The sequence below is a fragment of the Mytilus galloprovincialis genome, chromosome 6, assembly GCF_965363235.1.
Source record: "Mytilus galloprovincialis chromosome 6, xbMytGall1.hap1.1, whole genome shotgun sequence".
Classification (NCBI taxonomy): Eukaryota; Metazoa; Mollusca; class Bivalvia; order Mytilida; family Mytilidae; genus Mytilus; species Mytilus galloprovincialis.
The window spans coordinates 37,393,767-37,411,489 of NC_134843.1; the positions used below are offsets into that span (position 1 = coordinate 37,393,767).

Sequence of the window (17,723 nt, forward strand, 5' to 3'; positions counted from 1 at the left end):
TCCTCAGTTGCCCAGGATGCCAAATCAAGCTTTGGGGCAAGATTTGATTTTAAGGTTTTGGGTACATTTTAAGTATTTTTAAACAAAAAATATAATATATAAATTATGTATGCGCTGACCAATTTTAATGCCAGTTTTTGAAAAGGAATAGTTTTTAAAAAGGAATACTGCTATTGGAATCAAGCTAGCTAGACATTTGGGCTAATTGAGAAAAACATGAGATAAAAATGTAAGCTTTATGGTGTTTGTACAATTTATAGAAAATATCTCGTAAACATAAATAACAGTCATGACTGTCATTATTCAAATACCGGTTAAACTTCAATTCCCATAACAAATCATATACTATTATCACGAACATGTGCAGATATATGACAGATTATCATTACCACTGCAATTTCTGCTCAATTGAACAAAAAAAAAAAACAAAGTTGACAAAAGGTCATAAAACAACATACAGAAATCTGATAATTGAATAATTGGGTCTCGCAAACCTACCAAAAACTTAAAACCATTTAAAGTGCTATAATAAAAGAAATTTTAAAGACGTTGTTGTTCCACTGGTGACACACATATCGTTATTTTGTTCTTCTTTTTCTTTTCTTTGATGAAATCAGATTACAAGTTATAATAAATGACGAGGCATCATACAAGAAATAGCATGTTATATCAAAAGTATGTTTTTAATTCATTAACAACGAAGATAACGCTTTCAATATTTTAATAGTAATTCGAAACTTAAAGCTATATTTAAATAACATGAAAATTCACCTTCGGTAAACATATTATGTAAGACTGCACTTTAATAAATAAGTTTAGACATACATAAATAATATAAATTACGGTGACATAAATAATATAAATATATATAAATGCAATGATAAATTATAATGGTGTAACATTACATAGGAAAATAAAGTCGGTCTGTTCATCGAAAATATATATATTCTTATATAATGGATCACAGTATATTTCAGTCTTTAGAATTGATGACAGCAATACCAACAATGTCTTTCAGTTCATGACAATCAAAACTAACGTTGATCTGGAGTTCTCCACTTGTTTCTGCTTCCAACGTCTTAGAAGTACTCCATTCAGATTTTGGAGGTACATCACTAAATTTAGAAGAGAAAGATAAATATAATATGATGTTACATCACGGTGGAAGTAAATCTGTGTTTGCGCACAAAATGAATTAACCCCGATATAGATCGATATAGTTTATTCAGGAATAACAGCTTGAAGAGATTTAATCCTCGACCAGGACCAAGTTTGTCCACAGTGACTTGTAATGGCTTTTTCATACAATTTCTCTATTGATAAATATGGTAAACTGTTAAAAACCGAAGGAACATCCTACTGAATTTCATCAGTAACATTTTTGCCACTGGACATATTTTTTCAAAACATCAATCAACCCATGAAACACATCGCACGTCTTGACCGAATTTTGGCATTTGGTGTTCTTGATACTCTAACTTTAAAAATTTGATTTAACGCAGTGTTTAAAAACAGACAACACGTTGTTAGCATCTTTTTTTTTTTTTTTTTTTTTTTTTTTTTTTTTTTTTTTTTTTTTTTTTTTTTTTTTTTAATTTTAGCGTCTTATTAATAACAACTGAGGTCTTATTAATGAAAATTATCAGTTAAAATGTTTTTGTTTATAATAATAAGTCATATACTAGTGTAGGTAACCGAAAGATGAAATACGTTGTATTTCACAGATCCTAGTTTTACATGTAAAATTGAACAAAACTAGTGCTTTACGTCACAGTTCCTCTTGTGATTTTCCCTAGCTTTCTGTGGAAAATGTTGGTCACGATATCTGAGTACAGTGGGTTTTCCTGTTGCAAAACACATAGTTTTAACTTGTCATACTAACCTCTCCTCAGTCTTTTTATGTTTAATTCCATTTCCTTCAATCAGCAGAGAACAGTTTGTAAGCGGTACTGGTAATGTATTTTTGAACGAAAGTTTTAATTCAAAGGGATCTTTCACCTGAACAACCCTTGGTGCCTATGAAAATATAATAATGTTTCATTTAACTTCTATCTCTCTTCAAAGACATAAGGCCTATTAAGATGATTAAAAGATTTATTTGGCAATATGCATACACAAAATTATAATAATTAGATATATGTTCTTATTATGATTTTTTTTTCTATTTTGAAAAAAGTTTAAATTATTTAACATAACACTTGAATTTTCTGATAGTGATATTGTGTTACGTGGTTGATAAAATGTCAACTCAAAAGAACACATGAAGTTCTTAAAGATATTCAGTTATCACATTTAGATAAAAATAACAATTACATATACCTCTACTAGTATATCTGGACGTCTTAACCGGAAGTCATCCTTTTTCAAATAATAGTTGCCAGTCTCTTTAATATATGCAAATGCCGTTATTTCCATACTAAACAGTTCATACATTTTGTCCCAATATTCGTCCGCCTTTACGGTAAACGTCACTGATTTTTCTATAGAATAAATATTTTTGATAACTACAAGTGTGGACACAGAACAGTGTGGATTGTAATTGTTAAATTTATGTTATTATGTTTGGCAGTGTTATCTCCAATGAGTCTATTTGTTATTAAATTCCCATTTGATTTTTGCTTCTCATATATTAATTGTTTACTTCAATGTAAAACACGAATACTAGTTGTCCCTATAGGACAAGTCGTCCGTTTTCACCGTAAACGTCACTGTCATCTCTACAGAATAAATAATTTGGTTACTACTACAAGTGTGGACACAGATCAGTGTGGATGGCACTTGTCAAATTTGTGTTATTATGTTTAACAGTGTTATTTCCAATGAGACTATTTGTTATTAAACCCTCATTGGATGTTTGTTTTGGCTATTTTTTATGTCCTTCTCATAAGGCTCTATACTTATGGTTTACTATAATGTTAAACACGTATACTAGTTTTCTCTATTACTATAATTTCTTTTTTTAAATTATTTCAGTAATACCATTAATAGCAAATAGTTTGTGTGCCAGCTTAGAAGAAGAATATTTGCCAGTTGGATATATTTTTTTTATAGTGTTTAGAATTGAAATAGGTTTAACTTTTGAAAATTTGCATACACTTTCATATTGGAAATGTTTAGCTACAATGACCAGAATAAATCACCAACGAGTTTTGAACACCTTTACGATATACTGGATAATTTCAAGTAATGAATATAGCATATTAGAATGGTACGATCACTCAAGTTGTACTTTAACTCACATTAAATAGATACTACGACAGTAAGACCAAAGATTCGCCATCTGTTTTCACAGAATCGTGAAATGGGACAGACTATTTCATACAAAAAAATATGTAAAAGGGTTCATCATAAATAAAAATTAACGGTTATTTGTTTTCGGTGGGTTTTTTTAAGGCGGGAACAAAATTTACCATGGTAACTAATAATCATATTAAGAAATAAAGAAGACGTTGAATATGTCACTGACTCAGACGTACTTATAAATATAATTATTTTCTGTGACTGTATCTTGCATTAATTTGTAGGATCCTTTATTATAGATAATTGAGCTGATCTGTAACAATAACATCTCCATGCTTTATATATCATGTACTGTAGTACGACGCTAGATTAAAACTGACGAGGAAAGGTAACACACGGCCACCGAAAGTATTATTTTGAAGCCCAGGTGGTCGTGTGGTCTAGCGGGACGGCTACAGTGCAGGCGATTTGGTGTCACGATATCTCAGTAGCATGGGTTCGAATCCCGTCGAGGGAAGAACAAAAAATTTGCGAAAGCAAATTTACAGATCTAACATTGTTGGGTTGATGTATAGACGAGTGGTATATATATTTATATATATATACTATAAGTTATATGGTTCGCTACTGACCCCCTACGGATCCATAGAGGGTTAGTAAAATTCATAGGGGGTGAGGCCAGGGCCGAATCCCCTATGGATTTTATTCACCCTCTATGGTCCGTAGGGGGTCAGTAGTTAACCGTATAACGAATTTATCGCACGATGGACTTTTTCTGCTGCGTTATGATAAACATAAACAATGAATCACAACAACATTAATAAAAGACGTCACCATTAACGCGTCATGAACCCCCTATGAAATTTTTTACCCCCTACGGTCTCATAGGGGGTCACCACGTGACGACGTTAAACTAATCACAACGTGATATTTTACCCGCGGTGCGATAAAACATAAGAAGTGGTATGATTGTCAATGAGACAACTCTCTATCAGAGCCCAACGACGTTTTTATAAAAGTTAACATCTATAGTATACGTCATTTACATAGCAACCCAACAAAAAAGTTCAGGAAACAAAATTAAAAAAGTTTCTAGTGTATTATAACTGAGTAAAATTACTACATATTGGAAATGCCAACCTTCACTGAAATCTAATTTGATGTTCTCAAATGATCTCTTGACGATATTCTGTCGGCTTTGACCAGTGTATTTCAAAGAATCAACAACAACTTGTAAATGCTTAATAGTTCGTCGGCCTCTCTCCGATCTGATATTCTTCACCTGAACTTCGACTTCAAAATCATTGCCAACCAAAAAGCCATCTTTATTTGCAATCGTCATTGAAACATCCTGTGAATAGTACAACACAACAACAAACAATTATAGGTTGCATATTTGTAAGTATATTATTCTTATTTAGCAATAATCAATCAATCATATCTGCATGATACAGTAGGGTAAACAATTTTTAAACTATGCTTTTATCATAACATCTGATTATATACACGGGGATTTATTTCAATAACTGCATCGTATTATTTGATTTCATTTAGTTACCCTGTAAGTCATCTAAATTACTTATATATAACAGTTATCTAGAACCTCTTTGATGGTTATCGTCACTCTAACTTTTAAAGTGAGTTTCTGTTTAAAACAGATCTTTCATGGTCTCTGTAAAATCAAGGCATTTGTCATTTAGACCACGGCATATGATATGTATTCTTCAAGTTGCCTTCTGCTATACATTTTTATCTTTATATGTCAGTTTTGGTTTAATTGGTACTTTCTATTATAAATTATAGAAAATTGCACTTATATATTCATCAACATAAAATTATATGTATTGAAAACCAAATTTCAAAATAAATTTTAACCAACATTAAGCTATATCAAACAGTCATACCGTTGACTCGGACACTTTAAACACGTCCCTTCCAAGTTTGGCTGCCCTATCGGCTTTTTCCACTGCCAAACGTTCCTCTAGAGAACCTTTAAATATGTGATAATAATTACATTACATGTGAGTTTCAGGAGAATCCGTTATTTTGATTGGATAATAACGCTTGTGCGTCATACTTAAATTCACCTTCATATCCCAATGAAGTTTAACATTCATGATGACAGGTGTTATCACAAAAAAGTGTACACGTTATTTAAAGAAATAAATGATAAAAAACGATAAAAAATATAATTATTATTATTGAATGCTTCTTTTAGTTATTGCATAGGGTAGTAAAAGTATTGACCGTGCGCACATTTTTAAAATGAAGCGCTTCCACGCTTTATACAAAATGTACTTCGGTCAACGCTTTTACATCCCAATGAATTTACAAAAAATCATTCCATTCTTAAATATGAAATATATATACTATTGTGTTAAATTCCAATGATCATTAAAATTGATAAAAGTTATTAAATAAGTTAAATTTTTTTGCAAAAAACAATAATCAACCAAAAATGATTATAATTGCAGCTTTTGCTTTTATTAATCCTTAATTGAAAATTGTTTGTTGAACGTCCAGTGGCAAATATGCTATGTATATGTAGGACTTTGGCACATTAAACAAATATGCAATATGGATTCTGTACAGCGGTTGGACATTTAATAAGGTAACGAGTTTATGAATTCTATTTGAAAATGAGGTATCAAAGGAAAGAATCAGAAATTTTGTCTAGTCACGGATAATTTCCGTACCTTGCTCTTGACGAAAACAACTGACCTAAATACATTAATATTAGTAATTTCTTAATTTAAATTTTGTGATAAATAGCTGTAATATCTTTAATAATTAGAAAAATGGGAGGGGCACTGACTGCCATAGAGGGGCCCGCTCCAGTCATGCTTCTTTGATTCCCCAAGTACTAACCTATTTTTTCACACAAAAGAGGGGGGGGGGGGGGTCCATTCCCTTTAAATCTGCCTCTGAATTTATAGTATTATCATTTATTGAAAGGAGTTACTGTACTACAATTCTAATTCTGGACAAAATATATCGTTTTATCATATGTTTAGTAGTAAATACAGTAGTTTTGCATATGTGATAAATAGCCTGCTGTTTAATCCATATCGCGCAACTTTGATGCGCACCCTTTATCGCATACCCTTTATCACACCCTTACCCTTTATCGCATACCCTTTATCACACCCCTACCCTTTATCACACCCCTACTTTTTTTTTTTTTTTTTTTTTTTTACTTTTAAAGTCAGTTTTGTTTTTTTGCTTAAGAAAATTTTCCCTCAAAATAGGTCAATTTTTTGAATGACGTCATTGTTTGGTATGTGACGTCACGAACGTCAAGTTTTCATATTGTATGTGACGTCACGAACGTCAAGTTTTCATATTTTTTGGCACACTAAATGCAACTATAAAAAATACAAAACACACAAATAAATACAATAATAAACAAAATATTTTTAAAACAACAGCACGCAAATTGTAAGGTAACCCAGGTGCTTCGGATAAGTAATTGAGAAGTTCTTTTAAGGCCTTTGAAAAAAGACAAAAGTAGAACTGAAGGTAACCCAGTGCTATGGATCAGAAAACAGTTCATATAATATAATACTCTTCTGTTGAAATATATGATAAAGTGTATAATACATGGCAAAATCCGTATCACATGCCGTATCACCCTCGACCAATATCATCCCTCGGGCCTAAAGGCCCTTGGGCTGATATTGATGTCTCGGGATGATACGACATATGATACGGATTTTGCCATGTATTATTCCCTATATATACCTTCAGGAAATTTATATTCACTGGTAACATCAAGTCGATAATCGTCATTGTCCCGCCATATTGACACATTTCCATTGTAAGGTTTACCATCCGGCTTCTTTGTACTAATATATCTACCAACTCTATCAATCAAAACAAAACAGTATCACAAAATGTCACACAAAATGTAAACCATTGTCTCTAAAATGACAAAGTCTTATCTAAACACTAAAAAACAAAAATGTCAAAGTAAAAATCTGCTAGCATATCGCATTTAATATTGTAATTTCAGAAAATTATGTAAAAGTTTGAAAGTCGATACAATTGTGTATTCAGTTATTGCGATTTCAGAAATGCTGTGCAAGGTCACCTACCTCGTCGCAATATTAGCAATAAAAGTAAACATCGCTAAAAATGTGTATATGAAGTATTTCTGCATGGATGTAGTTATACCAAAATACGACTTCGGTCGAAAATACCCAATATTATATGTAGTTTGAAAAGTATGTTACAGTATGTGCAATGTGAAAACTGGCTGTTTTATAAGTTATAAACACATGCAACAAGAGAGCATGGTTTATCCTTTGAATGCGTATTGTAAGTGTTTTAGGAATAAAATGGAATATTTTATAGACATTTGACATTAAGCAAATAAAATGGCTCCGTAGAAAAAAAAATATTATATGGAGAAATTCAATCAAGGATTGCTGGTGTTAGTCCATGATTTGTGAAAAATAGCCAAAATTATAACGGTTAAAGTCCTGTAACTCTGAAACGGCAAAGCCTAACATTCATTAAAAATTCGAAGGTAGGTTTTCCGTCATTCAAAATAGTATGTTAAAATTAAAGCAGGATAGGTTAAATGCAAATTCTAGTTATCGTACGTCGAATATACAGACGGATGAACATTAGTACACCATAAAACAACATGTCCTCGACGAGTGTATTGGTTTCGATAACTGAACACTGCGACTAGAGCACTGCTTTACATACCGTTGTGGTGTTTGATTGTTGGAGTTCATATTGGCAAATGTTCATGTTTTGTTAATATTTTAGTTTTTGTTCATAAAATAACAATTTGGAACGTACTCTGCTGTCAGAATGTAAAAGTAATGTTTAAATTATAAGGTATGGTTATATTTCGGGAAAATTGATCCTCATTGCAACATTTGGAGATTGGAATTCTTGAAAGCTATATTTAGAAAAATGTTCAACGACAATTTATGTATACATTGTTTAACTCACTCTTTAGTTTCCGCTTTTATGACTATCCAGTCATTTGCCGGCGGACCACGCATCTCCCAGCTAACAATGTCTGCGTTTACCTCGGCAAATATGAACGGCCCATCATATTTAACTTTTGATATATCTCCATGTTTGATGGCAATGACAGGTGCCGGACCACAACAATATATGCCTGTTTTAATAAGTTGGAAGAAAGTAAGCTATTCGTCAATTTATCAAATTCGATACAGTTACTGGGGAGGTAATGAAGTTGCTAACGTAAAATGTTATCTTCGGAACGTCAAATTGGGACATATCGGGAAAAGTTGCATTTTTCGACAGCTTTTTTTATATATGATTCAAACTGATTTCACATGAAAATGAGTACATGGACATCTCTAATGGCACTAGGTTTGATCACGTATAAAATGTATGAAGATCATGTGTACCAACTTTAAAGAAAAAGTCAACATTGAAATTATTTGAATTTAAAGTATTTAAAATATAATACCGCTAATTCCTGAAACTTTCTATTCAAAGATAGTAATGTCCGATAAACGAAATTGTCTGTAAATGTCTAAAATTTGACTCCTTTTATAGTCTTAAACTAGCACACGAAGGTTTATTTGTATTACTTATTTGAATTGCTTTGGTGAAAAAAGCTTGTATGCAAATTTTCGTAAATAAATCATCATGGGATCGAAACTGTATACAATACGTCATTGTACGGAATCTTTTAATCTGATGATCACTTCTCCGTGATATTGACAAATTCTTAAATGTGGAAAATATAAGCAATTGTACGTGACACCTTCATCCACAATACGTTCCCAATGTATCCATTTTAAAGGAATTATGCCATGCTATTGACTTGGAAAAAATGTATGTGTTTTAGTAAGGATGTCGATGTTAACAAACCGCGTTAAATGCAAGATTTAAAAACAGTCAAATTATAACGAATAACTTCATATATTTTATATTTCGGTTCAATGACTATTTATTTATTTGACTGGAATATAAAAAAAGGCGGAAATACAAAGAAGACAGTTTCGATTAACATCCCATACAAGCCATACTTATACTATATTTTAAACATGGAACAGTTTAAATATTGTAATCTGTTGACACAAAAGCCGTAAGAAAGACAACCAACATAAGTGTTCTTACAAACAAAATTTCAAGTATTATTTGACATGGAGCTTAATAATAACACGCAGGTGTAAAGGTTTTACTCGTGTATTTATCATACATATACATGTAGAAGATTTCCAATTGCTTAGTAATTAAAAATCTAATAAAAAAACAGAATTTTCTGATTCGTTTAATTTTATACAGAACATTTTGCTCATTCGATGATACTTTAGTCCAAAAAGCAGAGAAAAGAACTCGTCTTCCAATGAACCCTTTCCGCTACAAATGATTGTTTTGATAACAAAGAGACACAAAACTAGTGTATCTTAATCGCTTAAGTTGCATTAATTTGTAAAATAATAATAAATTAAGACAATGTCTCGCACTTACATGTATCTAAGCTTCCAATGAAACCTGGACAATATGTAAATTCCAAAATGTTCCATATAATAAGATCATGCTTTTTTTAACAAAACAAAGAAGAAAACAAGAATTAATCAAAATATGCATAAAAACACCTCTATATATGTACATGTTAATACCTTCACTAGTTTCCTGTGGGGTTGCGTCAATAACTTGCCAGCCGTCATAATCTTTCCCAAGGTCTGTTCTTGACATCCATACTTCATTCCACACGTGAAAATTCCTGTTACCACAAAATATCATAACACCTTACAATCACATTGAAGAATTCAACTTCATTTGGAAAACTAAATATGGAACTCATTTTAATTGATTGAATGGTCATCAATGGGCATTTCAATTAAAAGATAAAGTCTTTTTTTTTCTTAATTTAATTTAATTTTTTTTTTGTAGTAATTAAAAAAAATGTAAAGATATATGTAACGTTTTATTTGAAATGTATACCAAATTGAGTCAGGCATTTTCTTCTCGACTAATTCATTCCCATCTCTAACAAATACTTTGTCAATGGTGGTTGTTCCGTCTGTATCATGCGCTGATGAGAAATTACTTATACTTCTGGCAGGCAGACCAATAGCTCGGCAAACTGAAAGGGAATAAATATAGGTTCAAGTGTTTAAGAGCAAAAAATCTTTATCTTTTATGTAAGTTTAAATAAACAAATAAAAACAAATAAGGATACAAATTAGACAAGATTCACAAACATCGCAGAAGCAAAAACGTTAAACATCTATAAAAAAAAAAAACATTGCAATATTGTTGTTACATTTATGGATTTTAAGTTAACTAACAATCTCGCAATTTTGATGGAGTTACAAATGGATTCCCTAAGGTGGTACCTAACACTTTCACTCAAATTAATTTGGCTCGTTTAATTTAAATGAAATTTTGACAAAGTATTTACTTTGACCCTTTAACAAAAATATAAAAATTTCAAAAATTTTGAACCAACCGTTTTGTCAAAAAAAATACACTGGTTATATAGCAGTTTGACAAGCACCAATTTTGATCATTAAGAAGCTTAATATTTCTTTTACACCACAACGTAATTAAAACGTTTAGCTGACTTTATAGAGTTATCTCCCTGTAGTGTTAGGTACCACCTTAAGACGTAAAAGTTGTATGGTGTCATCAATCGGTTTCGACTAATTGTTGAAAATACAAAGCTATATGCAGACATATTACCTTAAATTTTAGATATCAGACGTGTTGTTTGTTTATCTGTACAACTCAGTCAAAACATAAACATGAAATTGTTTACTAGGTATATTAACTGAAGCTTTATGCTTTTCATGTTTTCTTTAAATCAAACATTAATATGTTCATCATTTTTTGTAAGCACATTCAAGTTGTTTGTAGGATTTGGTTCATTTACTAATCTTAAATTTAATCTTTACGACAGCGTGTTTTGTAGATTTTTCGTCTATGTCTTTTATCTATTGTTTTTTGGGTTTTTTCTTTGGTATCTTCTCATCTTTCTTTAAATCTATAGAAACAGAAAAAGTTAAAACAATATATGTATTATTATTTTTTTTTTAATATACCTGTAGTTGTAATTCCTGAAAATACCCAACATTGTCCAAACTTTACTGGTGTTCCATTACTATCTTCATAATCTTTCAACATAGCAACACTTCCAACCCATTTTGTAGGAGAAGTACCACCAGTGTAATCACCACTCCAATTACCAGATACAATACCATTGTCATCTTGGGCATTGACCTGCAATTTGTGGTGATTTTTAACTAATTGTAGGTATTAAAATAATAACATACGGCGAATTGCATTACCAGATCCTTATAGTTTATGTTTTAAGCTATGAGGTAAAAAAAAATTGATGCAAAGTTGATTTGTAATGTAATTAAACAACCTTACAGTCGAATAAAATATACTATATCCGACAAAATCCAAAACACACACATTCATCATGACAATGACAATCAGGGTACAACAAAATACAAAATCAAACACTACATTATTGTTTAATGTCTATAATGCATACAGATCAAGTCTCTTTTTGGATAGTTCACTGTGTTTCTAATGGACAGCGAACTGATATAATAGGAACAGTTTGATCTACTAGTAGTTTTGATATTTATATAATCACAAAGAAAAATTACCCTAAAATAAAAGAACAAGAGACGGTTATTTTTTATATGGTTTTGTGCTGTATAAATACACATATAAAACTAAATATTGTCCTATATCTTAAATTATATTTCAGGTTTCATCTTTATGAAAATTAATATACTGCATAAGTTTACCATTTTCGATATAACTCGAGATAGTTTAATAACATCTCCCATTCCTGGATCTATCATGTTATTGAATCCTTTCCTTATCAGATGCAGGCATATACTTAAAATTTCATCGTGAAACTACAATGAAAATACAAAAACTATCATTAAATTTACCGGTATCATATGAGAAAATAAGATTGACTTTTCCCATCTTTCATACGACCTGTACCAAGTTAGGAAAATGGCCATTGTTATATTAGAGCTCGTTTCTGTGTGTGTTACATTTTAATGTTGTGTTTCTGTTGTGTCGTTGTTCTCTTCTTAAATTTGATGTGTTTTCCTCAGTTTTAGTTTGTAACACGAATTTTTGTTTCTCGATCGATTTATGAGTTTCGAACAGCGGTATACTACCGTTGCCTTTCTTGATTCATACGTTGATAATAAGAACATTATTTATGTAAATATGCGATTAAGTATGACCACAGCCGTTATTTTTGTTTATCTGTGTGTGTACGCGGGCGTGTGTGTATTTGTTTGATTTGCTGATATCATAAATTATTGAAATACATTAAAATTTTGTGTCTCCTTCTTCCTTTCGATAAAAAAAAATATTTCCTGGTTTTGCAATTTTTGAAATTAAAAAGAACAACCCAACCAATGTATATGTTATACCTGTCCAAAGTTCCATGGTTTGATTGCCCGTTGATAATAATTTCCAACAAATATTGCACCAGATTCATTTAATATATATTCATCTAGCAATGATTCTCTTTCCATGTACACTTGATCATCTGTTTTTATGGAAAAAAATAAGACAAATTTGAAAGTCAAATGAACAGCTTACTCGAAAAACGAATGGACATAAAAGCTAAAAATAAATATATGCTCCAATCAATAATTGTATTCATCTGATTACATTTGTCTTTGAGGTGAATTCAGAATTTAAGGCTTTAGTTTACAATGACCGTTTCAGTAATAAAACCCGTTACTAGTGTACGTTTTGTATAATTTATTGTAGAACACATATAAACAAACGATATCATTTTAAATAATTTGTAGTGGAACTCAATGATTACAATAACTGATATTTTTTTTAATCTCATACCATATTCATCACACAACCTTTTTCATTAAAACTGAATTACAAGTGTCATTGAAATTTTTTTTAATAAGGTAAATAAACAGGTACGTCTATACGGAAATATATAAATACGCATGCCCCATCATGTGATTTGATGAAGAAGGATGACGATTTCGTATAACGGGAAATTACATCCCAGCTCCTTTGTTCTAACAGGGGTGATCTGAGCCGGATCACCCCTACCAGATCACCCCAGTTTGAGTGTCTTTGTTATGCATGCTTTCCTTTGTTCTGAAACATTTTGGCGGGAAGGACACATCCACTGTAAAACTTATAATTAATTATACGGAAAAAGACTATGTATCAAAATTCACGTAGAAACAATCCAGTGTATATGCTGGGATTCGAACTCAAAACCTTTAGCATATCAAGCCACGACACATACCACTACACCAGGACAACTGGATATAAACGAACAGTAATTTAACATACTTAACGGAAGCAAGATCTTTTGATAAATGGGTCGAGTTGGCAAACCTTTATTCAGTGGGGTTTAAACCTTTTTCGTTAATAAGTGAGATATCAGACTGATTGTTCAATTTGATTTTACACTTTTTTAAAAGAAGGGAGAGTCGGTAAACAAGAGTGTGACGATTTTTTTATATAGTGGCGATATAGTGTGGGCCGATTGGCAAGTGGTGCGAGTTGACATTGTTTGATAACTACTCATCGTGTTCGGGGGTCACAAAGGGTATACATCATATAGTAATATATAAAGTATATTATAATGGTTGTGTGGTGTTCTAAACTAGATTTTATGAATTGTAAATGGTTTTTCGTCTAATCTAAAACAGCTGGGATGTAAAATAGTTATCCCACTCGGACTTGGTGTGTCAGTGTTAGATCACCCTCTGGCCTCCGGCCATCGGGGTAATCTTACACTGATACACCGCGTCATCGTGGGATAACTATTAATTAGACACTTTTATTCTAACAGCTTTATGTCCCTTTTACTTGAATAGTTCACAAACTGTTAGAACTCGACTGTAATTGTGCAGATTCTTTCAAACAGTTTTATGGCTACGTATTTATAAACGCTCACAGCCAAACAATATGGCTAATTGTCTGAGTAGATGTAACATATTTTGACGATCAGCTAACATGTAACTCTTTTTATTGGTCATTTAGGTGTCAGGACATATATACCTACCTTTACACCAAGGGTTTAAGATGACAATAACATCCACGTTGTGTTCATACATTAGTGATATTGGCTCTTCCTCTTCCTTAAGTTTAGATTCTGTCTGTATTGTGAATCGCCATTCTCCGATGATACAGTTACATGGAGGCTTTATTTCTACATCAATTGAGGTATCAGTTTTATAAACCATCTTTGCAAACCACTCTGTAGCTTTACCAACTCTTGTTGGGTCTTCACTCATATCTATCTTAATGGAAGTACTTTTTGATGTCATTGGACGTTTGCCTAAAATACAATTATTTTATATTCATAATATTTGTCGAACTTAAATTGACACTGTATATAAATACATATCATCTGCTGTATGTTGATGATTATCAATGCAATAATATTGATCTGCAGTGGTGCTGTGCATTGTAAAAGTGAGAAAAAAAAGTTGTGTAAATGGAAAAAGTCATTATTAAAATGAATTTCAATATCAACATAGGTTATAGGAGTAACATGCCATGTGTCATATATGAAGCAGGCCTATGTTATCATTCCGGGGCATATGAGCTCATCCCGGGTCTTTCTTGTCGTTTTTTTAGTTTAAAATTTATTTTTCTATATTGTGTTTTGTAAATTGGCCGTTTCAGAATCTGAAGAATTGTGGGTAATTTCATTGTTCATACTCCAAAATGAAAATAACGTCACGTCATTGGTTGAATTACCGTTGTTTAGAATGTTATAAACCAATCACAACGTTTTGGTGTACGCTTTTGAAAATATTACCCAGAATGCATTAGATTCTAAAACGGCGAAATTCTTTTGATTGTTTTTGCCATGACATTGTCAGTTCGTCTGCGACTTATGAGTTCGAAGATCCTTTAAATATCTTTCTGCTTTCTTTCAATACCCCGGTACTATAAATACCTGTTTTGAAATGGAAAAATATTTCATTTTCTTCATTTTTATATGGTCTGTCAAACGTTATCGTCATTATGAAAGGTTGTCCTCTTCTAACGACCAGCTCCTGGTTCTTCTCTCTCTTAGTACACATGTAACCATCGGTGTGATGTTCTTTTGTGTTTTTCTGTATATTCAGGTTAACATCCCTTACATGGAACTTTGTATTGACTCTTTCGTCTGAATCTGATAATAAAACAGACAAAATAAATTCCTTTATAAACGGATAAAAAATCAAATACTATTATCAAGACTTTTAAGGGGCCAGACTTAAGGCATTTATTTTTGAGTTTGCTTACATTCATTATTTTTTTTTGACAAACTTGTTTAAAGTAGACTTGTTAATGTATCACATCGGCCTTAAAATTCTACTTCTTATTATTTTCTAATTATAATTACAATTTTTGTTCTTCATTCTTTTAAATATTTTATCAGCCACATTTGGGAATTTTAAAACGAGATTCTCCCTTCGCGCCCACTTTTACACGGATCTGTCAAATTAAAGTAAATAGAAAATATTTTGTTGCATGCAATGTGTGTCTTCAACCAAAAATGACATTAATGTTCTTGTGATATTTCAAACAATTATGCTTTCATGACGTTTTGAACGGTTGAACTCCTATATTGATCAATTTAGGTTAATAAGACATGAGCATCACGAAAACTGAAGTCCTGTTTTGCTTGAATTATTTTTTTTTCTTTCCAAAACTTGCCTTAGACTTTATATTTGCATCCATTTAAATAATACGTAAAATAGAAACTAGTTTTTACATGTACCGTTGATATAAAAAGCATACAAAACACAAACAAACCATTAGTTACGATATCTTCACGTCCTCGTCTTTCATAGAAGGCATCTTCTTCTTCGAATCTCCTTCTTCTTCTAGCCAATCTTTCTTCCCTTCCTCTATCCAAATCTTCGTCTCTCTCCCAAGGGAAGCGATAATCTTCGCCTCGTTCTGGACCGTAAAATAGATTTCGGAAGAAACCAAACATTGTATAGTGGATTACCCTCGTAGAAGTGTGCTACACAATACTTGTTTTTGCAGACGGCTAAGCTGTTTCTACTTCCAACATACTTGTTTTCACGGTGAAATGCAACGTAATTAAAATGTTGTAATACAAAAATTGTATTGTTAACGAAATAAGTGTTTGTTCCGTTGTGGTCAAACATAAACAAGAAACGGATTACAAACAGATACGGTACATATATTAAACGCAAAAAGAATAAACAGGAAGTAAAAACAACTTATGTTATTTTACGTAATGGGATATTGGTTAAGGTCCTCAAATTGGTTACGCATTCCTTATTTGTTACTTATTTTGTTTCCTTATTTGTAACTTATTCCTTAATTTTCTATTCGTTACTTTTCGTTACTATTTCACTTTTTTTCTAGAAACGTTCAATCAGAGACCGGATTGATAACAATGTTCTGAGCGTTAATATACTTTTGCTGATCATAAATTTAGGCATATCCTATAAATTGTTAACAGTTGTGAAATTGTTTAATGGAAAATTAAGTATTATGCTAAGAAGATGACATTGATACATATACGTACAGAACTATCAACACCGATTATAAGAATAAGGGAAAACAAGGACCAAATGTGTAACAAAGTATATGCGAAACCATTAACAAATGCATTAGCACATTGATAATGTCAAAGAAAGAAGTGTAAAAAAAAGAGGAATGGAAAACAGCATGCAATCTATATAGAGACAAATAAGTAGCGAATAAGTATAACAGGGTATCATTCGAGTGTAGAAACGGGTTACTCCGTGATTACAGGGTGATTCCAATTCCAAAAACCCAAACGTAATGGTTATGGTATCCACAAGTTTACCTTTTATAAAAAAAAGATATGGAGTGTTTCCCAGTACCATATCCGTTACCCTTTAGTGTTTGCATTTGTGTTGTTTTATTCTGTATTTATATTTGTTTACTATCCTGATAGTTGTATTTAGGTTTCAGTTTTCTGATTGTTAGTTATTTTATAACAAATGCGACCTAATAATATAAGCTGCGTTCAGGGAGTTACAAATATTGGCTGTGAAGGGAATATATATCTTATAATCAAGTATTGGTCAGCACCAATACAACGTATCAGTGAGCAGACTTACCATGTTTTCGATTATTATATTGAAAAACGTATGTTATGATATCTAAATACCAGACACATCATACATAGGAAAAAATCTGCATAGAATCAGACGATTTAATTTGGTAGTGTTATTCCTATTTCTAAACCAAAGAAAATGCATAATAGTAATTGCATTTATGTTTAACTTTCATCGCTTATCCAATAATATGAGATCCTATAGATACATGGTCATCGATCAGGCCTAAAAATACCCATATTTTCAGATCATCCCTTTAAAATGTCCTCTCTTTTCATCCCCAGGCTTGTTCCTTATTTTATATGCAAAACTCTGTCACGCCAATACAATATAATTTGCCACAATAACAAGTTTAATTGACATGCATGTACAAATTATGTAGTAGAAATGTTTTTCTTG

General features: G+C 31.6%; 1 protein-coding gene across 1 annotated transcript; it reads right to left on the minus strand.

Moving 5' to 3' along the window:
* Positions 1 to 706: 706 nt before the first annotated feature.
* Positions 707 to 16,310, minus strand: LOC143079510 (annulin-like). The gene is made up of 15 exons (XM_076254878.1): positions 16,018 to 16,310; positions 15,173 to 15,391; positions 14,270 to 14,545; positions 12,651 to 12,769; positions 12,003 to 12,116; positions 11,283 to 11,460; positions 10,183 to 10,324; positions 9,858 to 9,961; positions 8,206 to 8,377; positions 6,982 to 7,103; positions 5,145 to 5,230; positions 4,381 to 4,591; positions 2,320 to 2,480; positions 1,883 to 2,016; positions 707 to 1,115 (listed from the first exon to the last, which is right to left on the minus strand). The coding sequence occupies exons 1-15, from the start codon at positions 16,199 to 16,201 to the stop codon at positions 974 to 976; spliced, it is 2,364 nt and encodes a 787-aa protein (XP_076110993.1). The 5' UTR covers positions 16,202 to 16,310; the 3' UTR covers positions 707 to 973.
* Between the last annotated feature and the right edge of the window lie 1,413 nt (positions 16,311 to 17,723).

Excerpts from the sequence above, each read along its gene's own strand:
- LOC143079510 (XM_076254878.1), bottom strand. The coding sequence starts at position 16,201 with ATGTTTGGTTTCTTCCGAAATCTATTTTACGGTCCAGAACGAGGCGAA. Across the intron at positions 12,770-14,269 it reads CTTAAACCCTTGGTGTAAAG|ATGATCAAGTGTACATGGAA; the intron begins GTAGGTATATAT and ends CCATAAAAACAG. Across the intron at positions 9,962-10,182 it reads AAAATGCCTGACTCAATTTG|GAATTTTCACGTGTGGAATG; the intron begins GTATACATTTCA and ends TTGTGGTAACAG.